This window comes from Oryctolagus cuniculus, chromosome 7 (assembly GCF_964237555.1).
Source record: "Oryctolagus cuniculus chromosome 7, mOryCun1.1, whole genome shotgun sequence".
In the NCBI taxonomy this organism is placed as follows: domain Eukaryota; kingdom Metazoa; phylum Chordata; class Mammalia; order Lagomorpha; family Leporidae; genus Oryctolagus; species Oryctolagus cuniculus.
This window is the reverse complement of record NC_091438.1, coordinates 61,663,844-61,688,396: the sequence shown is the minus strand read 5'-3', so window position 1 is coordinate 61,688,396 and position 24,553 is coordinate 61,663,844. Positions and strand designations below refer to the sequence as shown.

Below are 24,553 nucleotides of genomic sequence, written 5' to 3'. Positions count from 1 at the left end.
TTTTTATTTGGGCACAAAAGTTTGGAAATCCATGCATAAGAGTCTCCAAAAATTCATGGAAAATACATATTAATGAGAATATCATCTATGGATTTTTTTATGTGCCCTTGTAGATTTGGACGTATTTTTATTATTTGTCATTCTGCAACTTTCTTTTTTATTTTTAAATTATTTTCTACTTCCTTTTTTTTTTAAGCAATGGATATTGACTCAACATTTTCCATGCTCCCTTAAAATCTTTATATTTAACACTTTAAATTACTTTTTAAAATGCTTTGAGGTGACAGAAAACTTTGATAGCAGAAGAGTATAAATTAAATCTTCCTCCCAAAGCAGATCCCAGCCTCCATCTCCAGAGACAACCACTCTTAGGTTTCTTATAAATACACTTTCAAATTTTCTATGTAGATCCAAATGTGCGTAGAGTAATATTTTTGTTTGTCTTTTATGCTGTTCTCTTATTCTTTTTCTTTTTTAATTTTAAAGGCTGGTGGCACCTCAGTGTCTCTCCTTCAGAAGACCTGTACTGCGAGTGCAATCCTGTAGCCTTTTTTTTTTTTGGACAGGCAGAGTTAGAGAAAGCTCTTCCGTCCATTCGTTCACCCCCCAAATGGCTGCTACGGTCAGTGCACTGCGCTGATCTGAAGCCAGAAGCTAGCTGCTTCCTCCTGGTCTCCCATGCGGATGCAGGGCCCAAGCACTTGGGCCATCCTCCACTGCACTCCCGGGCCACAGCAGAGAGCTGGACTGGAAGAGGAGCAACCGGGACAGAATCTGGCGCCCCAACCGGGACTAGAACCCGGAGTGCCGGCACCACAGGCGGAAGATTAGCCTAGCGAGCCGCGGTGCCAGCCCTCTTATTCTTTTATTTGTTAAGTGAAATTAAAAAAATTTTTGCATATTTATTGAAATCAGTGTTAAGCATTTACCATCTTTTTTGACCTCCTGGAATTCAGTTGAGTGGGAGCAGAAAGGTGCATAAATACTAAGCACTATATGAGCACTAGGAAACATTTTTTGAGAAAGAGGGGAGAAATGAATTATTTCCTTTCTGGGAATGGGCAGGGAAAGCTCCAAAGAGGAGGTGACATTTGAAGATGATCTTGAAAGGTATTAGGGTTTTGCCCCAGCAGAAGGAAATCTGAGCCACACCTTCAAGGTGACTGAGTCTGCTATGTTTACAACAAATTTCTTGTGCTCACTCAAGAGGACATAGACCAAAGAGGCCAGATTATGAAGGGTCCTGAATGTTATGCTGAATCATTTAGACATTCCCTAGGTAGTGGGGCACTGTTAAAGAAGGTTTTCTTAGCCAGCACCACGGCTCACTAGGCTAATCCTCTGCCTGGGGCACTGGTACTCCGGGTTCTCGTCCCTGTTGGAGCACCGGATTCTGTCCCAGTTGCTCCTTTTCCGGGCCAGCTCTCTGCTGTGGCCCGGGAGGGCAATGGAGGATGGCCCAAGTGCTTGGGCCCTGCACCCGCATGGGAGACCAGGAGGAAGCAGCTGGCTCCTGGTTTCAGATCAGCACAGTGCGCTGGCTGCAGCAGCCATTTGGGGAGTGAACCAACGAAAGGAAGACCTTTCTCTCTGTCTCTCTCTCTCTCACTGTCTAACTCTGCCTGTCAAAAAAAAAGTTTTCTTTTCTTTCTTTCTTTTTTTTTTTTTTTTTTTTTTTTAAGATATTTACTTATTTGAAAGTCAGAGTTACACAGAGAGAGGAGAGGCAGAGACACAGAGAAAGGTAATCCCTCCTTTTGTTTACTCCCCAGTTGGCCACAACAGCGAGAGCTGCGCCGATCGAAGCCAGGAGCCTCTTCCAGGTCTTGCATGCGGGTGCAGGGGTCCAAGGACTTGGGCCATCTTCTACTGCTTTCCCAGGCCACAGCAGAGAGCTGGATCGGAAGAGGAGCAGCCGGGTCTCAAACCTGCGGCCATATGGGATGCTGGCGCTTCAGTCCAGGGCTTTAACCCACTGTGCCACAGTGCTGGTCCTGAAGGTTTTCCCTCTCCTTCTCCAATAGCAGTCACCAGCGTTTTTTCATTCAAGTATTAAGCAATGCCAAAAGGAAGCTATTTTCTTGTTCTTATTTTGAACAGAAGTGACTCCAAGATTTAATTCAGTGTAATGGCAGTGTAAAGTGTACTAATGCTAAGGGTACAGCTGGATGAATGTTTTACTGTAACTTAGCACCCTGATCAAGATATGCAAAGTTTTAAAGCACTGCGTGACCCTAGTCCAAACCCCACCCACAGATAATTTTATATCATCATCAGATAATTTCATAATGGTGGCCTTTTACCTCTACAAAAGATCCTTTATTGTAAAGCATTTTGTTAAGAACGAATTCAGAATCTACTAAATTTTTACCTAGAAATAATTGCTTTAATATTTGTTTTTGTGCATGTTTCAGTTTGCTTTTAGTAGTTCTCAGTTTTTGTATGTGCTGTTTTCATACAATGTTGGTTCTCTCTCCAAATACCTGCAACAGCCAGTGCTGAACCAAGCCGAAACCAGGAACTGGGAATTCAGTCCAAGTTTCCCATATGGGTAGCAGGGACCCAGCTATTTGAGCCATCACCTGCTATCTCCCAGGGTGCACATTAACAGGAATCTGGAATCAGGAGCAGAGTGGGAATTTGAACAGGCATTCTGATCTGAGTTATAAGCATCCCGAATGATAGTTTAACTGCTAAGTCAAACACTTGCCCCAGAACATAAATATTTAATATTAGATTTTAATTGCTTACTGACTTTTACAAAAGACTTATTCATTTATTTGAGGGAGAGAGAGAGCTTCCATCCACTGGTTCACTCCCCATATGACTGCAACAGCTAGGGCTCGAACAGGTCAAAGCCAGGAGCTGGAAGCCATCCAGGTCTTTCATTGATTGGCAAGGTCCTGAAGACTTGGGCCATCTTCTGCTGTTTTTTCCTAGGCCATTAACAGGGAGCTAGATAGGAAGTGGAGCAGTTAGGACTCAAAACAGCACCTATATGGGATGCCAGCATCACAGATGGTGGCTTTACACACTATGACACAATACCCCCCCACCCCCGCTTACTGACATTTTACTCATTATTTCTGTCTTAAGGCTTTTTACTCTGATAACTGCTTTCTTATATTTTTTTTGCTTCTTTTTTGTTACTTAGATATGTCCTTAGTCCATCTTCTACAAATTAAAAATAAATTCCATATAAATTAAGGCTCTAAACTGTAAAAAAGTAAAATAATAAAATGGGGATGGGGGGAGACGAAACTATGGCATAGAAGTTTAAGCCGCCGCCTGCAGTTCTGGCATCCCATATGGGTGCCTCTTTGTGTCCTGGCTGCTCCTCTTCCAATCCAGCTCCCTACTGTGGCCTAGGAAAGCAGTAGAGGATGGTCCAAGTGCTTGGGCCCTGCACCCACGTGGGAGACCTAGAAGAAGCTCCTGGCTTTGCATCTGCCCAGCTCCGGCTGTTGCAGCCCTTTGGGGTGTGAACCAGCAGATGGAAGACCTTTCTCTCTGTCTCTCCCACTCTCTCTCTGTAACTCTACCTCTCAAATAAATAAATAAATCTTTTTAAAAATTGGGGAGAAGGAGCCGGCGCTGTGGCGCAGTGGGTTAATGCCCTGGACTGAAGTGCTGGCATCCCACATGGGTGCCGGTTCTAATCCGGCTGCTCCTCTTCCGATCCAGCTCTCTGCCATGGCCTGGGAAAGCAATGGAAGATGGCCCAAGTCATTGGGCCCCTGCACCTGCATGGGAGACCCAGGAGAAGCTTCTGGCTCCTGGTTTCGGATTGGCGCAGCTCCAGCCGTTGTGTCCATTTGGGGAGTAAACCAGCGGATGGAAGACCTCTCTCTCTCCCTCTGCCTCTCCTCTCTCTGTGTAACTCTGACTTTCAAGTAAATAAATAAATCTTTAAAAAAAAGAAAAAAAATGGGGAGAAAATATAGGATTGTATGAATTATATTTGAAAAAATTATTTGGTAACTCAGATTCCATGAAAGAAAAATGTTATTATCTAAAGGTTGTAAATTCCTATGTATAGAAGATGTCATGAACTAAATCGACAGCTAAGCTTTAGGAGCAAACATTTGGCACAGCTCTTAAGATGCTGTTTGGAACATCTTATCCCATATCAGAGTGCCTGAGTTCAAGTCTCTGCTCTGCTTCCAATACAGCTTTCTGCTAGAATGCGCCTTGAGGAATGGCAGGTGAAGGCTCAAGTAGTAGGGTTCCTGCCAGTCATGTTGGGGACCCTGATGGAGTTTCAGGCTCCTGGTTTTGGCATGGCATTTGAGGAATTAACCAGCAGATGGAGATCAGTTTGTCTGTCTCTCTCTCTCTCTCTCTCTCTCTCTCTCTCTCTGTCACTCTGCTTTTCAAATAAATAAATTAAAAATAAACTTTTTTAAAAAAGAGCTAAGCTATGGACTGGAAGAAAATATTGGCCACACATATGGCAGAAAAGCTTAACAGTGTGCCCTCAAACTGATAATGAAAAGATGATGACTCAGTAGAAAAATTAGCAAAGGCTCTGAACTGGGATACTGCAAATTAGGACATTTAGTTTACTTTTTGACTCAGGGAAGTTCAAATCAAGACCAATTACCCTTTTGTCAACCTATAAGATTAACAAAATTAGGGTGATTGATGTCATGTAGTAGTTGGGAAGCTTATTGGTGAGACTATGAATTGTTATGACTTTTTATTGACTATCACAAAAGTTTAACAAAAAATTTAATATGAAAATGTACATTACCCAACTTTTACATCGTATTGTAAAGAGATCCTTTGGAGAAGGGACATGGATTTCTTTGCTGAACAGTCATTATTATACTCATTCCAGAGCTTCTAACATGATGATGCTATTTCCTCATATTACCGCCATTCCGATATTTTTCTGTTGTCCACTATTTGCCATCTCCACAATTCATCTATCACAAGATTCATAAAGGGATCAGATCCTCACAGTATTCCTTGAACATGTCTGCCATCACTTAATTTCAGTGACAACTTCTTGTCCGTAAATTTGTTCAACTCAGGAGAGTGAGCATTGCTTATGGTGTCTGCTGCCAGTGCTCAGAGAGTCCTGTTATGACCTGTTGAGAAAGCATCTAGCAATGTTTAGTAAAAGACAATCTTTTGATACCAACAATGTCACTGTGGGAATCTGCTTCAAAAATGAAGTGGTGAATGAGTGGTGCGTGTGTATGCATAAATCCTTATTATAATATATGGTGGCAAAATTTGACACAAGATGATACTCTGCCATGCAGGAGAATATTTACGTAAATTATGATATACCTGTACTAAGGATTATGTGGCTATTTGAAAGAATGAGTTATATTTGTTTGTTTATATGAAGGATATTCATCATATATTTTTTACTGAAAAAAGTAAGTGACTAATAATATATATGTAGTCTCCCTTTTTGTTGAAATTTTTTAAAAAATTTATTTGAAAGGCAGAGTGACAGGAAGAAACAGAGAAAAGAGAGGAAAAGAGAGATTGTCCATCTCCAGGTTCACTCCCCAAATACCTGCAACATTCAGGACTGGGCCAGGCTGAAGCTAGGAGTTAACAACTCCATCTTGGTACCCCACATAAGTGGCAGAAACCCAAGTACTTGGGCTATGGTCCATTGCATCCCAGGTGCGTTAGCAGGAAGCTGGGTGGGAAGCTGAGAAGCTAGGACTCAAACTGGCCCTCCAGTATGAGATGTGGGCTTTCCAAGTGATGGCTTAACCCACTGTACCACAACAGCTGCCACTGATTATTTATTTGTTTATTTACTTATTTATTTGAACTATAGAAATGTTCCTTGAAAGTATAGTCTTTACTTATTTATTTGAAAGGCAGACTTAGAGAGATTGATCTTCCATCCTCTGATCCACTCCCCAGATGGCCGTGATGGCCACGGCTATGCTAGGTCGAAGATGGGAGCCAGGAGCTTCATCTGGGTCTCCCACATAGGTGCAGAGGCCCAAGCACTTGTGCTATCCTCCGCTGCTTTCCCAGGCCATTAGCAGTGAGCTGGATCAGAAGTGGAGTAGCTGGATACAAACTAGTGCCTATATGGGATGCTGTCTTTGCAGGCGGTGGCTTTACCTGCTATTCCACAGTGCCGCTCCTGCCCTTGATTATTTAAAAAGAAGACAAAACAGCTTATGGAGGTTAGCGAGAACAAGGTGTGCTTTTTTTAAAGATTTATTTACTCATTTGAAAATCAGAATTACAGAGAGGGGGGAGAGATCTTCTATCTGCTGGTTGACTTTCCAGATGGCCACAATGACCGGGGCTGGGACAGCCTGAAGCCAGGAGCCAAGAGCTTCATCCTGTGCAGGGACCCAAGCACTTAGGCCATCCTCTGCTGCTTTCCCAAGCACATTAGCAGGGAAGTGGAGCAGCCGGAACTTGAACTGGGATCCGTATGGGATGGTAGCTTCACCCCCTGTGCCACAGCCCCAACAGAATACGCTTTTGAGAAATAAATTGGGATACTGTGTTCATGATTGAAAGCTGAACTGTAGTTCCAAGTAGATAAAGCAGAAAAGATGGATGAGAATAGGAGATTTAGGGGGTAGAAACAAAAAGGTTTTTTAAAGGAGAGTCATCCTTGATTAGGATTCCAATCTAGGAGACTCAAGAGTGGTATTGCTATTTATTGATAAAAAGAAGGAGCAAGGGTTGGAAAAAGATAGGGTTAAAAGCACAGTGAATTTTAAGTACAAGTTGAGGTGTCCAGTAAGCAGCTGGAGATATATAGGTATAAATCTCGGAGACGGGGGTACTGAATTAAACATCAGGAATAGGATACAGCATATATGTGGTCATGGAAGCCATGGATTCAGCTGAGACAGAGATAGAAGAGAATAGGATACATTTTTCCAGAGCTCTGTTGATACTATCTTTTTGTTCTTTTTTTGTATTTCTTGATATTTCAGTACTGACAATTTTTCTCCCTCTATTTCCTTTTTTTTTTTTTTTAAAGATTTTATTTATTTGAGAGTAGAATTACAGTGAGATGGAGAGAGAGGTCTTCCTTCTGTTGGTTCACTCCCCAAATAGCTGCAATGTCTGGAGCCATGCGTATCTGAAGCCAAGAGCCAGGCGCTTCTTCCCAGTCTCCCACATGGGTGTAGGGGCCCAAGAACTTGGGCCATCTTCTACTGCTTTCCCAGGCCATAGCAGAGAGCTGGATTGGAAGTGGAGCAGCCGGCACTAGAAACGGCACCCATATGGGATGCCAGTGCCTCAGGTGGAGGATTAACCTGCACCACGGTGCCAGCCCCCCTCTTATTTCCTTGATTATGATTTTCACAATGTTAGACTTTTTTTTTTTTGGACAGGCAGAGTGGACAGTGAGAGAGAGAGACAGAGAGAAAGGTCTTCCTTTGCCGTTGGTTCACCCTCCAATGGCCGCCGCGGCCGGCGCGCTGCAGCCGTGCGCTGATCCGATGGCAGGAGCCAGGAGCCAGGTGCTTTTCCTGGTCTCCCATGGGGTGCAGGGCCCAAGCACTTGGGCCATCCTCCACTGCACTCCCTGGCCACAGCAGAGAGCTGGCCTGGAAGAGGGGCAACCGGGACAGAATCCGGCGCCCCGACCGGGACTAGAACCCTGTGTGCCGGCGCCGCTAGGCGGAGGATTAGCCTGGTGAGCCGCGGCGCCGGCTAATGTTAGACTTTTTTGTTTCCTTAAAAACTATTATTCATGGGGCAAGCATTTAGCCTAGCAGTTAGAATACCAGTTAAAGCACCAGTGTCGGGCTGGCGCTGCGGCTCAATAGGCTAATCCTCCACCTAGCAGCACTGGAACACCAGGTTCTAGTCCCGGTCGGGGCGCCAGATTCTGTCCCGGTTGCCCCTCTTCCAGGCCAGCTCTCTGCTGTGGCCCGGGAAGGCAGTGGAGGATGGCCCAAGTGCTTGGGCCCTGCACCCCATGGGAGACCAGGATAAGCACCTGGCTCCTGCCATTGGATCAGCGCAGCACGCCAGCCGCCGCGGCCATTGGAGGGTGAACCAACGGCAAAGGAAGACCTTTCTCTCTGTCTCTCCCTCTCACTGTCCACTCTGCTTGTCAAAAAAAAAAAAAAAAAAAAAAAAAAAAAAAAAAAAAAACCAGTGTCCTACATATGAGTACCTAAGTTCAATACCAGCCTCCAGTTCCTGACTCGTTTCCTGTTAATGCATGCCCTGGGAAGCCATGGTGATGGCCCAAGTAAATTGGGTTCCTGCCTCCCATGTTGGAGATCTCAGCTGAGTTTTTGGCTCCAGGCTTTGGCTTGTCCCAGCTCCTACCATTGAGGGCATTTGGGAAGTAAACCAGTGGATAAGTGCTTTCTATCTCTCTCTGCTGTTCAAAGAAATACATTTTTTTTTAAAAAAAGATAATGTTATTCACGGATTATTTCCTCTTTTCCAGACAAATGAGTTGCTGTTGTATTATTATCAAGTTTGTTAATAATTTTTCTGTGACTTAAGATAGTTCTCCAAAATACACCTGAGCACTGCTTTGTTGATCCTACTCTCATTTTTCCTTTCAGTGTTTTCACTTCCTCTTTGATGTTGTAATTTTCAGTATATTTCCTTTTGCACTTCAAAGAAACAAAATGTACAAAGATGGGATAATTGATATTACTAGACCATGTGTATAGCTTTTGGACTAATGGAAGATCAGTTTAGCTATTAGAAGGCATTCAGTGGAGAATTTTGAATATGGAATTAAGAATTCTATAGGAATTTTGAGGTGGGTGTTGATAAAAACAAAATGTGTGTTTCAGGAAGATGACAGCAGTGTGAAAAATTGATTATAAAGGCAAAAGAGTTGGAGGTAGAAATCTGGAAATCCAGATAGGAGTCTATTGTAGTAGCCTTGAAAGTACTAAGTAGTTGTGAGAGGTCATAAGAATTAAGGCAGTACTGATAACAGTGACAGTGGACAATAATGGGCAGACACCAGAACTATCAATACCACCTAATGATTGGAAGTAGGGGAAAGAGGAAATAGTCATCAAAGAGTATATAATTGAAGAAATGACAGCAAAACTTATAGATATAAAGTATAGGGCCATATTTAGGGAATTTATAATCTCAATTTGAGGCATGTAGGTGCGTAAACCTGTATTGTGTTATTGAATGAAGTTGGAGGGATAGGTTTGTAAGACTGTTGAAAATTGAAGGACTGATCCAAAAGATGAAAGTTTGATGTTGGGTCTGGTCTCAGAGGAAGAGTGTAAAACAAGCAGAGGCAGGGATGTCTGTTATGGCACAGAAGGTTAAACTGCCACTTGGGATGCCCCATCCCATATGGGAATGCCAGTTTGACTCTTCAGCTACTCTGCTTCCAATCCAGCTCCCTGATAATGTACTTTAGAAGCAGCAGATGATGCCTCAAATATTTGAGTCCCTGCCACCCTGTGAAAGATCTGGATATAGAGTTCCTGGCTTTAGCCCATGTCCTTACCTACCCCACCCCCTACCACTCTGCCTTTCAAATAAATAAATCATTTTTAAGGGAATAAGCAGAATGAAGGTAAAAGGATTAATCCTTGGGGTATATCAATATTTAGGATGCTGGAGAATCAATACAAGCCAAATAATCTTTATTAGTATTTAAAGGAAGTCCCTTTTTAGTACTATAATATTAGTTAATGTGGTTTCCTCTGACTCCTTTCTACATATACTTTTCACTTTTCATGGATGCCCCAATCTCTTTGTCCACAAAACCAGTTTTTTGTTTTTTTGTTTTTTTGTTTTTTTATCATTTATGATACTAACAAACTGTGTAGGTACCTTCAGTTCCTAAGGCAATAGTATGCAGCAGAAATGCAAGTGGCCCGTGCTACAGTGCCATGGGTTGAGCTGTAGGCTGCAATGCTGCTATTCCGTTTGAGCACTGGTTTGAGTCCCAGCTGCTCCACTTTTGATCCAACTCATTGCTAATGCTCTTGGGAAAGCAGTGGAGTAGGGCCCCAAGTACCTGGGCCCCTGCCAACCATGCAGAAGACTCAGATGCAATTCTGGGCTTCTGGCTTGTTGCAGCCATTTGGGGAGTGAACCAGCAGAGGGAAGATAACTAACTCACTCACTCACTCTCTCCCTCTCTCCCTCCCTCCCTCCCTATCCTACCTCTCCCTCTCCCTCTCTTGCTTTCACTCTGCCTTTCAAATAAATAAAATGGATTTTAAGAAAGGAAATGTAATGTAAGCTACACATAGAGTTTTAAGTTATATTTCTAGTACCCATGTTTAAAAAAAAAAGTAAAAATAGGAGCTGGCATAGCAGGAACAGTTGCTGCGTGTGATGCCAGCATCCCATATGGGTACTGGTTCAAAACCCAGCTGTTCCACTTCCCATCCAGCTCCCTGCTAATGCTCCTAGAAAGCAGCAGAAGATGGCCCAAGTCCTTGGGCCCTTGCACCCACATGGGAAACCTGGAAGAAGCTCCTGGCTTTGGACCAGCCCAGCTCCAGCCATTGTGGCCATTTGGAGAATGAATCAGCAGATGGAAAGATCTCTCTTCTCTCTCTCTCTTTCTCTTTCTCTTTCTCTCTTTGAAAAAACTCTGCCTTTCAAACACATAAATAAATCTTTAAAAAAAATCAAAAATAAATAGGTGAAATTAATTTCAGTAGCATATCCCATTTAATCCAGTATATCAGAAGTTTTGCCATTTATATGAGTAATAACGTCATAAGACATTTTACTTTGTTTTGCACTGACTCTTCCAAGTCTGTGTATCGTGTCTTTGTGCTTGCAGAACATCTCATTTCACACGTGGCTAGTTTCTGCCGTCTAGGACAGCACATTTCTAAGATTTTGAAGACTATAATGAGGTGAATTCTGGCTAGGGAACTCTCCCATCTGCTCCATCACAAAATCCTTCAACATTCCTTTCTTTAGAGGAAAAACACAAATCTGATAAGAATAAGCAAAATGGCTTCAGCTTTCTGCATGTTTGAGGTAGAAGGAACGATGCTCATTTAAAGACGGAAGTAGCATATTTCAGTTTCTGTGCTCTGCCTGAGAAAATCCTTTATTTTTTGCCTGTAGGGTATTAGAAACCAGTCCTTTCAGATTAAAGTATAGTTAAATACAAAAGACTTTTACCATAATTCTCATATAACATTATAATCCTCCCAGCAAATAACATATAATCATCTTAACTTACATTTTTAGATATTACCAGTCACAATAAAATCTTTGAGGTTACAATTCTCATGATGAGTCTTAAGTCCCTGAACTGTTGTGGGTTTTTTCCTCACACTAACCAGCTCTCTGAATACCTCCTGGGTAGCCTTCAGTTTGTTTAAATTCTAACATGGATGCCCTCACTTCAAATGCCAGTAGTGTGTCTTGGGTCTCAGGTCACTCACACTTCTGTCTTGCTTGCCTAAAAAGGGAAGGATTCCTGCAACTCCCTTCCCTTTCAGGGTGAAAGGGATTTACTAGAATGGCTCGCAACACTCTAGAAAACACTTTATTTACTGTACCAGTTTGTTATAAAGGAGACAAATGAACAAGCAGATTAAGAGTTACATGGGTGAGGTCTAGAAGGGTCCTGAGCATAAGCCCTTCTGTCTCCATGCAGTTGGATGTGCCACCTTCCTAGCATGGGAGTGGCTCTTCAAACCTTTCCTTAAGGGGGTTTTATGCAGACATCACTGATTAAATCATTGGCCATTAATGATGGGGTCAGTTTCCAACCCATTTCCCCTTTCGAGGTTCAGGGATGGAGTTGAAATGTTGAACCCTCTAATCATGGCTTGGTCCTTCTGTGAACAACCCCCATCCTGACACGATCTAGGATCCCCTCAGCCAAGAATAATCTCATTAATATATCAAAGATGCTGTGTCACTTAGGAGATACCTTGGTTTTAGGAACTCTGCATCAGGAACTGGGGACACAGACCAAATATTTCTATACCGCAGTAACCCTTGTTATACCATCTGCTAGAAAAGCTGTCATTTTCTACTATGATGCCAAAAATTTGGTGATACATTTTCCAAAAGCAATAGCTTAAATATAAATTATGAAATAGGAAGGTTTAAATGGATTATATGACAATTTCATTAACAAGAATAAATGACAGAAGAGTTATTACTATAATTTTTTTAAAGATTTATTTACTTATTAGGTTGAGTTACAGACAGAGAGAAAGATCTTCCATCCACTGGTTCACTCCCCAAGTGGCCACAATGGCCAGAGCTGGGCTGATCTGAAGCCAGGAGCCAAGAGCTTCTTCCAGGTCTCCCACAAGGATGCAGGGGCCCAAGCACTTGGGCCATCTTGTGCTGCTTTCCCAGGCCATAGCAGAGAGCTGGATCAGAAGAGGAGTGGGACTCAACTGGCATCCATATGGGATGCTGGTGCCACAGGCAGAGGCTTTACCTGCTGTGCCATAGTGTTAGGGTTGGATTGCTCTTGCCACCCCAAAAACGCTCCAAGAGACGTTCTCTCATGCAATTAACAAAGGGTAAGGTTTAATGATGATCCGACATGTCGGGGCCCCCGTCCCAGTACAGGCGAGCGGCCCCAAATAGTCTTGGGTTGGGGTTTTTATACACGTTTAAACAAAGAAAATCAATCATTGCATAGATCAGACAGAGGTATAGAGTAAACAATTGATACAAGTTATGTGATTTTACAACTAGTTGATTTATGAATACAGGGAGTACAGGATATCGAGTAAGGGCCTGATTAGACCTCAGAGAACCATATGGCCTATACAGGGAGTATCAAAAAGCCTCCTACTGCCAAAAGGGAGGGCCACACAACAAACATAACAAGGTTGCAGGAACTGCCTTGGTGATACCTAGGAATGCAGCTGAATGGCGATAAGGGACACATGGTGGGGTCAGGGTTCCAGGAGGCAAAGAGATATACGGTGACTTCTTCTATCTTACTTAGGTGAAACTAAGGTTACACTCACATTGGGGGTAATTTACTGACTAATTAACTTTATAGAGAATGGCTATGCAGAGCAAGTCTGACGAGGTCAGGAAAGTTCACCAGAGGAGGTGGAGGGGAGCGGCTTTTAACTTTTTAACCCTTCAATAGCACCAGCCCCATTACTATATTGCATTTTAATTATATGAGAGAACTTCTAAAAGTATGTCGAACAATGAAATTAAAAGATAAGTTTATTTTGGTGCAAAAAAATTGAAAATTATAGATTTTTTTCTTTTTTTAAGATTTATTTTATTTATTTGAAAGAATTAGAGGAAGAGACAGAGAGCGAGAGAGAGAGAGATCTGGTTCACTCCCCAGATGGCTGTAATAGCCAGGGCTGGGCCAGGCAGAAACCAGGAGCCAGGAGCCAGGAGTTTCTTCCAGGTTTCCCACATTAGTGCAGGTACCCAAGGACTTAGGCCATCTTCCACTGCTTTTCCCAAGCCATTAGCAGGGAACATCCAGGACACAAACTGGTACACATAAAGGGACTGGCATTGCAAACAACAATTTTAACCGCTAAGCCACAAGGTCAGTCCTAGATGGTTTTTCCCCTTTTTTAAAATTATTTATTTCATCATTTATTTATTTATTTGAAAGACAGAGTTACACAGAGAGAGAAGGAGAGATGGAGAGATGGAAAGAGAGAGAGAGAAAGAGGGAGAGAGCGAGCTTTCATCACTGGTTCACTCCCCAATTGGCTGCAAAGGCCGGAGCTGCGTCGATTCGAAGCCAGGAGCCAGGAACTTCCTCCGGGTCTTCCCTCACGGGTGCAGGGGCCCAAGGACTTGGGCCATCTTCTACTGCTTTCCCAGGCCACAGCAGAGAGCTGGATCGGAAGCGGAGCAGCCAGGATTAGAACCAGCACCCATATGGGATGCCGGCACTGCAGGCAGCAGCTTTACCTGCTACGCCATAGTGCCAGCCACTGTTTTTTTCTTAATAAATTTTCCATGAGCTTTTTGAAGGCTCATATTTTATCTGTTGCATTGCTGCATAGTACTAGTTTTCAAAATTAATTAAACATTAGCAAAATATTAAATATAAGAGATTGTCTTGGAGCCAACATCATGGCACAGTGGATCAAACTGCTGCTTGTGACAATGAAATCCCATATCAGAGCACCAGTTCTAGTCCTGGCTGCTGTGCTTCCGATCCAGCTCCCTGCTAATGCACCTAGGAGGCTCAAGTGCTTGAGCCACTGCCATTGCCATTGCCACCCATGTGGGAGAACAGGATGGAGTTCTTGGCTCCTGGCTTTGGCCTTGCCCAGCCCTGGCTGTTGCAGCCACATGGGGAGTAAACCAGCAGGTTAAGATTGTGTTCTATCTCTCCCTCTCTATCACTCTGCCTTTCAAGATCAGACGAGATCGGGCGCGTTCAGGGTGGTATGGCCGTAGACGCCAATCCTTTCAAATAAAATAAATCTTAAAAAAATTGTCTTATAAAATAGAATGGGGGGCCAGCCCTATGGCATAGCAAGTAAAGCCGCTGCCTGTAGTGCCAGCATCCCATATGGGCACTGATTTGAGTCCCAGCTGCTCCACTTCTGATCTAGCTCTTTGCTATGGCCTGGGAAAGCAGTAGAAGATGACCCAAGTCCTTGGGCCCCTGCACCTGCATGGGGGACCTGGAAGAACCTCCTGGCTCCTGACTTCAGATTGGCCCAGCTTCAGCCATTGTAGCCATTTGGGGAGTGAACCAGTAGATGAAAGACCTTTCTCTCTCTGTCTCTGGTTCTGCCTCTCTGTAACTCTGCCTTTCAAATAATAAATAAATCTTAAAATAATAGGTTTTGTTACAAATTGTGTATTTAGTTCATAGGAGAAAATGTTTTGTTAGCCACCAAATTCTTAAAATATATTTAAATTGGGGCCAGTGCTGTGGCTCACTTGGTTAATCCTCCGCCTGTGGCGCTGGCATCCATTATGGGCGCTAGTTCTAGTACCGGTTGCTCCGCTTCCAGTCCAGCTCTCTGCTGTGAATCGGGAGTGCAGTGGAGGATGGCCCAAGTGCTTGGGCCCCTGCACCCGCATGGGATACCAGGAAGAAGCACCTGGCTCCTGGCTTCTGATCAGCACAGCGATGGCCGTGGCGGCCATTTGGGGAGTGAACCAACCGAAGGAAGACCTTTCTGTCTCTCTCTCTTACTGTCTATGACTCTACCTGTCAAATTAAAAAATATATATATTTAGATTAATTTTGAAAAACATTCATGGAAAATACTAATATTGATTATAAATCAAGACTGAATATTTGTTTTCTAATGCTTTGATACAGGTTGAAAAGTATAATGTAAATCAGGATGAAAATATTTATGTATGAGGATATTTCAAAAAGTTCATGGAAAAGTAAGCTCTTCATTTCATCGCCCATGAATTTTTTTGGAATACTCTCATAGATTTGATTGTCAGATGGGTTTAGCAATGAGCTAGTTAAGAATCTTCATATGAGGTTTTTGTTTTCTTTTTCTTGTTTAAAATATTTATTTACTTCTCATTTTATTGAAACACACACACAGAAGGAGAGAGAAAGAGAAAAAAACAAAACAAAACAGATTTTCTATTCACTTGTTCAATCCCAAATGCTTTCAACAGCCAGGGATGGGCCAGGATAAAGCCATGAGCCTGGAACCCAGTCTGCATCTCCCCTGTGGGTGTCAGGGACACAAGTACTTGAGTCATCATTCACTGCCTTCCAGAATGCACATTAGCAGGAAGCTGGATTGGAAACAATATATTCAGAACTTAAACCAGGCAATCCAATATGGGAAGCAGGTGTCCCAAGTGGCATTTTAACCACTGTGCCAAACACTGGCCCCTTTTCATCTTTTCAATAGAAATTCACTAGAAAAGAACTTAGAATAAAAGGGAGACTTTCAGGAAGCAGTTTGTCGACTGAGTGGGCATAATCTTGGGTTTGAAAGGAAATTGTGATGGGGGGGAAGCCATTGTAATCCATAAGTCGTACTTTGGAAATTTATATTCATTAAATAAAAGTTAAAAAAAAAAAAAAAAGGAAATTGTGGCCGGCGCCGCGGCTCACTAGGCTAATCCTCCGCTTTGCGGCGCCAGCACACCGGGTTCTAGTCCCGGTCAGGGCACCGGATTCTGTCCCGGTTGCCCCTCTTCCAGGCCAGCTCTCTGCTGTGGCCCGGGAGTGCAGTGGAGGATGGCCCAAGTCCTTGGGCCCTGCACCCCATGGGAGACCAGGATAAGTACCTGGCTCCTGCCATCGGATCAGCACGGTGTGGCGGCCATTGGAGGGTGAACCAACGGCAAAGGAAGACCTTTCTCTCTGTCTCTCTCTCTCACTGTCCACTCTGCCTGTCAAAAAAAAAAAGACAGGACCCAGGAGCTTCACCTGGGTCTCCTATGTGGGTGCAGGGGCCTAAGTACCTAAGTACTTGAGACATATTTTGCTGCTTTTCCCAGGCCCTTTGCAAGGAGCTGGATCAGAAGCTGGCAGGAGTTGAACTAGTGCCCAGATGGATGCCAGTGTCACAGGCAGCGGCTTAACCTGCTGTCCCACAACACAGACCCCTACAATTTCCTTTTTTTTTTTTTTTAAAGATTTATTTATTTATTCATTTGAAGGGAGAGTTACAGAGAGGCAGAGGCAGAGAGAGAAGTCTTCCATCTGCTGGTTCACTCCCCTGGTGGCTGCAATGGCTGGAGCTGCACTGATCCAAAGCCAGGAGCCGAGAGATTCCTCTGAGTCTTCCATGTAGGTGCAGGAGCCCAAGGACTTGGGCCATTTTCTGCTGCTTTCCCAGGCCATAGCAGAGAGCTGGATCGGAAGTGGAGCAGCTGGGACTCAAACCAGTGCCCATATGGGATTCTGGTACTGCAGGTGGCAGCTTTACCTGCCACAGCACTGGCCCTGAAAGAACTGTTTTTTAAAAGAAAGTTTCAGCCCAGATTCCCATTCACATCTGCTATGCAAATGAGGGATGCAGGCTTTCTGGGAAAATGCTAAGCCTTGATTGGCTAACTTTTAAAACTGACTGCTGGTCACAATTCATTGGCCACGTCTGATGACGAAATGGGACTTTTCAGAGGCTGTTTGTCTCGGCAGTTCAGGCAGGAACATGCTCAGGCAAAGGCCACAAAGTAATTTTTCCAGGAACGTGGAACATAACACAGTATGTGTGTTACTTTTAGTTAGCAAACAGCTCAGCTCCATTTTGAATTTTAGGCCCATTTTGCTACTTAAGGTCTATCCTGATGATTCAGCTTTTTCCAGAATTTGCATTGTTTGTTTGAGATTTAATTACTATAGGAAAAAAACAAATCAGATAATATTTTCAGGAACATTTTCTAGATATGTTCATCCATTTAAGTATATAGCCTTTTTGGTCATATGCTTATCTCAAAAGTTTAAAAATTATTACAGTTAGAGGTCGGTGTTGTGGAGTAGTGGGTAAAGCATCCCATATGGGCACCAGTTTGAGTCCCAGCTGCTCTACTACTGATCCAACTTCCTGCTAGTGGCCTGGGAAAGCAGTGGAAGATGGCCCAATTACTTGAGCCCCTGCCATCCATATGGGAGACCTGGAAGAAGCTCCTGGTTCCTGACTTCTGTCTGTCCCACTCCTGGCTGTTGCAGCCATTTGAGGAGTAAAGCAGCAGATGGAAGATTTTCTCTGTCTCTGTAACTCTGACTTTCAAATAAATAAATCTTTTATATAAATATATATATATATTTTTAAAGATCTATTTATTTATTTGAAATTCAGAGTTACATAGAGAGGAGAGGCAGAGAGAGAAAGAAAGAGAGGACTTCCATCCGATGGTTCACTCTCCAGTTGGCTACAATGGTTGGAGCTGCGCCAATCCGAAGCTGGGAGCCAGGAGCTTTTTCCAGGTCTCCCACGTGGTTGCAGGGGCCCAAGGACTTGGGCCATACCATATAGATTAGGTATTAAAGAGAATTGAATTTTTATTTAAGGCTTAAGGTATAGGTGTGTGTGTGTGCATACTTCTTATGTTGTTTAGCAAAATTTCAAATTGGATATCTCCTCAGCCATTTTGGACCTTTTGAGTGGGTAGTCTGTTATATTTCTGACTATTAACTTTGATTCATCAATAATTCATTTTTTTCCTATTAACAGAGATAAAAGCAACTGTGCTTGATGACTGCAAGAAAGAAGGCGAATGGAAGGTAGACTTTACAAAATTGCTTATATTGGGGGCTTCAGTATACTATTACCCTTACAATGCATTTATATGAATATAGGGTCTACAAGCGTACTGCTTGCCTTCAAATCCTAACTTCACCACGTGATAGCTGTGGCTCCTTGGGCAATCTACTTCACCTTTTCTCTGTCTCTGTGTCTTGTCTGTAAAATGGGGATGGTAATACCATATATGGTAGTTGTAAATATTAAGTTGAATTAATTCATGTAAATTGCCTAAAACAGTACTTGGAATAGTAATTATTCTATAAGTGGCAGTTTATAATTTTAAGAAAATTTGATGTTAAGCAATATACATTTTTTAAGATTTATTTTTATTTATTTGAAAGAGTTACAGAGTGAGGTAGAGCTGAGAGATCGAGAGAGAGGGAGAAAGATCTTCCATCTGCTGGTTCACTCCCCAAATGACTGCAATGGCCAGAGCTGAGCTGATCTGAGGCCAGGAGCCAGGAGCTTCTTCCAGGTCTCCCATGTGGGTGCAGGTGCCCAAGGACTTTGGCCATTTTCTACTGCTTTCCCAGGCCGTAATAGAGAGCTGGATTGGAAGTACAGCAGCTGGGACTCAAATCAGTGCCCATATGGGATGCCGGCTCTGTAGGCCACAACACTGGCCCCACACATAATATACATTTAAAATGAATGTAGCTCTCTGCTTTGAAGAGTGATGGTGGGGCAGAGATGGGGTTGGATCTTCTATCTACTGATTCACTCCCTTAATGCCTGCAACAGCCAGGGTTGGTCCAGGCAAAAGCCAGGAATTGGGAACTCCATGTGGACCTTCCACATGGGTTGCAGGAACCCAACTACTTGAGCTATCATCTGCTACCCTCCCAGGCGCATTAGCAGGATTGCAGGTGGAGGAGCTGGGACTTGAACCAGCACTCCTGTATGAGATGTGGGCAACCCGGGGCCGGCGCTGTGACGCAGCAGGTTAAAGCCCTGGCCTGAAGTGCCAGCATCCCATATGGGTGCTGGTTCTAATACCGACAGCTCCTCTTCTGATCCACCTCTCTGCTCTGGCCTGGGAAAGCAGTAGAGGAGGTCCCAAGTCCTTGGGCCCCTGCACCCACATGGAAGACCCGGAAGAAGTTCCTGGCTCCTGGCTTCAGATCGGCACAACTCTAGTTGTTGTGGCCATCTGTGGAGTGAACCAGCGGATGGAAGACCTTTTTCTCTGTCTCTACCTCTCTGTAACTCTGTCTTTCAAATAAATAAAATAAATCTTAAAAAAAAAAAAAGAAAAAGAAAAAGAGATGTGGGCAACTCAAGCAGCAGTTTAACCTACTATGCCATAAGGCTGGCCCCCAAAATTGAAATTATTTTATTTGCATATATATACATATATATATGCGTATATATACACACACACACATACTGAAAGAATAAATCTCAGATCATGCAACTTAAAAGATGAGTTGTGATCATTTTGCCAATGTTCTAATATTTTAGTTTTATGTCAAATTATAAATTTGAGTAGGCTTAATAGATAAAATTTTGTATTTGAACATTCTTGGCAATCAGATGCTAATTCTGTTTCTTAATTTGTATTTGTTTTAAGATAATGCTTTTAGATGAATTTACTACTAAGCTTTTGGCATCATGTTGCAAAATGACAGATCTTCTAGAAGAGGGTATAACTGGTAAGTATTACTCATTTTCATCCTGAAAACTTTTTTATTGTGATTGAGAAGGTTTGAAGTATTAAATTATGCTTAGTAATTGTGTTTCTGAGGAATTTTTTTTACTCTAGCCATAACAATTAGATTTGACATTCCTTGTGAATCTTTAATCTCTTACATTTGTATTTTTTTTCCTGAACATAGACATAATATTTATAGCATTTGATTATTAGAGGATAATTATTTTTTTTCACATTTTAAGCTTTTATTTAGTGTGAAAGAGGCATAGGAGAGTGGGAGCTTTATCTAAGAGAGAGAGGTAAATCTGGGTTCATACCGAGCACCAGGAACCAGCCACGGATAGGAGCATCTAGGCCAGGAAGCCTAGGGCAGGTGGCCCGGAGGCACAGGGCTACAGCCAGCCCCCTCCTGGCAAGAGGCTAGGGAAAGGGTGGGACAGACTGTGTCCCAGGTTTTTAACCCACTTCCAAAGGGGAGTGGTTAATTAACCTGATTGACTGGTGGGCACCCAGGTGCGACCAGGTAGGAGCATGAGGTCACACAGGGGCGTGGTGAAGGTGTGGTCTTCCAACTCACAAACCTAATCTATTTTAACCTGTATGCCTGCCTACTTCATTCCCCCTTCAGAGACTCCATCCCCTTATTCCTAAGGGGAGTTGATGGACGTCAAATCATCTCTTCTGTAACTGCTTCCTGCTTATGAGGGGCGTAGTGCAGGCCCTGCCTATCCAGGGTCTGGAAGTCTCTGCCTATCCTATCTAATAAATTTGCTTTTGTGAGCTGGAGCAGTCTTGGTCATTGCCAGCATCTGTGTCCCCTGCATGGTCAGTTACTTCCAGTTCTGAAACATGTAAGATTGTTAATTAGCATAAGTAAAACTAGAACAAAACCAATTATAAGTTGGGTGCCCCTTTAGATGAAAACAACATATCTTACAGATTCCCAGATAGTGGGTAGTGATAGACTACCCTTATGTAGATTATAAACCCATTTAGCTTGAGCATAGAGAATTATAATAGAAGAACTCATTAGGTAGCTTTAGATAATTCATTTTGACTATTATACAATGACATGAATTGAACCTTAATGTTTTAGAAGTAAAATTATAATTCTTGGAGATTTAGATATAAAAATTCAATTTGTTTCCTGGAAATCTTATTTAATATCTTATTTAATAGTAGCCAGGGAAAACCTACACATTACTAGACTACATGAAAATAAAGTCACCATTTTTAAAAAAGATTTATTTATTTTTATTTTATTTGAAAGGCAGAGTAGCAGAGAGGGGGGGTGTCCTTCCATCTATCTGATAGTTCATTCCCCAGATGGCTGCAGTGGCTGGAGCTGGGCCAAACTGAAGGCAGGAGCCCAGAGCTTCCTCTAGGTCTCCCATGTGGGTGCAGGGGCCCAAGCATTTGGGTCATCTTCCAATGTTTTCCCAGGTGAATTAGCAGGGAGCTGGGTCGTAAGTGGAGCAGCTGATACTTGAACAGGCGCTCATATGGGATGCCAACACCATAGGCAGAGGCTTAACCTTCTATGCCACAGCAACAGCTCCTAAAGTCACCATTTTTAAAAGAGAAACCCAACAGTCACTTCCCTTACATATAAATTTTCTTTTAAGATTTATTATTTATTTGAAAGGCAGAGCGACAGAGAAAGAGAGAGAGAGAGAGAGATCTTCCATTTGCTGATTCACTCCCCAAATGAACCACAATGGCCAGGGCTGGAGCAGGCCAAAGCCAGGAGCGTGGAACTCCTGTGAATGACAGGGGCCCAAGCACTTGGGCCATTTTCTGCTGCTTTCCCAAGCCACAGCAGAGAGCTGGACTGGAAGAGGAGAAGCCAGGACTAGAGCCTGTGCCCACATGGGATGCCGGCACCGCAGACGAAGGATTAACCTACTGTGCCATGGCGCCAGCCCCATACATTTAGTTTTAAATAGTTAATTTGGCAACTAGAGTTTATTAGTTTAGTATTCATTTTGTTTTATAGTAGATAATTTTATAATCATGTCAAATAATAAAAAATTGAATTCTAGTAGTATTTTATTGAAAATATATAAATATTAGTGTGTGGTTATAAAAGAATAAGAATTATTTGGCAGTTATTTAAAGAATGTTATAGTAACTAAAAACTTTGTCCCCAGAGTTGGGCAGATCTGGGTTGGAAGCCTGCCTATGCTATTTTCTGTGTGTGATTGGGCATATTACGTAACTCCTTTAGCCTCCATTTCCTCTTTGGAAAATATTGATAGCATTATTTTGAGATTTAATAAGCAATTCACGTAAGTATTTATCTAAGTATATCTTGTGGCATATTTGCTATTACTTTAGTAGAATGTTTTTTAAAAGGACATATTTTAAATTTTATTTCATTTTCTTGTTTTTTTATTTAACTGCATGTTGATTGCATGTGTTGGTACACCTACCTGTCTGAAATAACTGCTTCATCTCTTTTTCTCATGAGGGGGCAATTTGGTCCAGAGTTTAGCCTCATCAGGGAAGATACATTTTCAGAATTTTTATCAAATGAGGATAAAGAAAATGTTAGACATAATATATATAAATATGTTTCCCTGTTATTATAAATGGAAAGTACAATAAAGTTTATTTAAAGTTACTTCAACTATATAAATATTTGCTTATACAAAATTACCTTTTTTTGTTAGTTGTGGAGAATATTTATAAAAACCGTGAGCCTGTCAGACAAATGAAAGCTCTTTATTTTATCTCTCCAACATCAAAGGTGAGTATTTTGAGTCTTTAAGAAAGTAAATTCTTCAATATTTTCACGATTATCGTAGTTTGCTGATGGAAAATTCAAAGTAATAAAATATCTTTTATTAGAAATATATTGCAGTAAACTAGTTTGTTTATGAAATTTCTGTTTCATAAGATTGTTTTATTTGCCCTTTTTTCAATGAGAATGTATAAATGAAAAAATTTCTTTTTCCCCCATTTATGAAAGCAGAATTCAATTACATGAAATCATACTTTCTTCACATAATTTATTACCCATGCCATTCTTGTTGAACCATAATTTAGTAAAAGAATGGAAATGTAGGTAAAAGAAATAGTCTTGGATTATCCTTCATCTTAGTGACTACCCTACAGCATGTAAGTGTATATGTGTATACATGTATATGGATGAATGTGTGTGTATTATGTCAAGGTAATTTCTCCAGTTTATAGTATGGATAGTTTATACTTTAGGCCCAGAGTCAAATAAGATATCATATTTCTTTAAGCTGTGCAATATCTGAGAGTGAATTTTCCAGCACCTCTTCTACTTATTCCTATCTGGAATGTTAGTTTGGCAATTTCAGTTTCATTTCACTTCTAACTCTAGCAGCCAATAGTTACAATAGCAAAAAAAAAAAAAAAAAAACCTAGCATGGTATTTGTTAGTCTTTGCCTACTGGTTGCTGGTGCAAAGAGAGGGTTTTACTGACTTTTTTTAATCTTATCTATGATATTTCATAAAAGAAAATTAGTGATTGAAAGCTAGCAAATTAAAAGGACTAATTTCATCTAGCAAATTGGTAGAGAAATTTAAAAGATGAATGTATCATAATCTAGGTAGTCTAGCTATCAGTGGGTAATGGAGCAGAAAATAATGGGAATATAGATTGATAGAAACTTTTTGGAAAATAATTTACCATTCTTTATCAAGAACCTCAAAATGTTTTGTATTTTGGAGTTTATTGCAAGGAAACAATAAAATACATTATATAATTATAATTATATCAAATTATATTCCAAGCAATAAATAAATCCAACTGATGTGAAAGACTATCTGGTCATTAAAAATGTTTTAGAATTTTAATAAAATTTTGTTATTTTTGTTGTTTATTATTGTTTATTAAAACATTTTTATTTAAAAATGTTCATTTTAATGTTAGGTGACAAAAGCAGGCAGAATACAAAGTTGTATCTGTATATTCAGTGAAAGAGCAAAGAATTCCCAGAAGATGGTTTCTGAATGTAATTCCAACTTCCAGAGAAAGGAAGTTTATTTAGTAAACGAAGAAGACACATATATAGCAGAATAGAACTGCTGAAAGAGAAAGGTGACCACCTGAACAGAAGAATAGTATACATAGGGGAAATTTAATATGGTGTAGAAAACACTTTCTGAAACTTAAAAGTGTGATTTATCAAGCAGTTATTGGAAGGAGAGAATTACCACTATTGAGTACTGACCTCAGAATGGAGTGTCTCAAAGTGGGGGAAAAAAAGCTTAGAAATCATGAGGGAAAAGATAAGAGACTTGCAGGATAAATCCAGGAGCCTTAATAGAAATACAGTTCTAGGAGTTTCAGAAGAAAAAAAAGAACTAATGGAGGAGCAATGATTCTTTGTTGTTCATTTTTGTGTCTAGATAATTATTTACTTCCTTCCTTCGATCCCCTCATTAAGGCACATACTGCTGACTGTATTCCCTGCTGGTCTTCCTTCGTACAGTCACCTACCAAGCTCTGGGCTCTCATTCTAACCCTTGACAACTTTAGCACCAGTGGCTCACTGTCATTCCCAGTCATAAGTCTAAGTGGTTTCATTGTCCATGTAGACAGATGATCCTTTCAGTTTGTTGGCTTCTCAGTTCCTCAATCAGTTATTTTCCAAGAGTCTTCATGTTCCTTTAACTTTCCTAGATTTCTTCATTGCCAATAATAGTAACTTATTTATATTACTTTACTGCTTATTACTTTTCCACGTAAGATGTTATTAGCAGTCACTAGCTAGAGAACATAGCATCTTAAAAAAA

The 24,553-nt window shown here is 41.6% G+C and overlaps 1 protein-coding gene and 1 pseudogene across 3 annotated transcripts in view; one reads left to right on the top strand and one right to left on the bottom strand.

The window, feature by feature from the left end:
* The window catches only part of STXBP3 (syntaxin binding protein 3), an 80,598-nt gene that overhangs the window by 7,665 nt on the left and 48,380 nt on the right, over positions 1–24,553 (top strand). Inside the window, exons 2-5 of one of the 3 annotated variants that reach the window (XM_070077962.1) lie at positions 1,773–1,823; positions 18,060–18,109; positions 19,702–19,783; positions 22,455–22,531. In XM_070077962.1, coding sequence (XP_069934063.1) covers positions 1,773–1,823; positions 18,060–18,109; positions 19,702–19,783; positions 22,455–22,531 — 260 coding nt within the window. The remainder of the gene's footprint in view (positions 1–1,772; positions 1,824–18,059; positions 18,110–19,701; positions 19,784–22,454; positions 22,532–24,553) is intronic. The other 2 variants (XM_070077963.1, XM_070077964.1) reach the window with 2 other exon arrangements.
* LOC108177571 (small nuclear ribonucleoprotein G pseudogene) lies at positions 4,745–11,996 on the bottom strand (annotated as a pseudogene).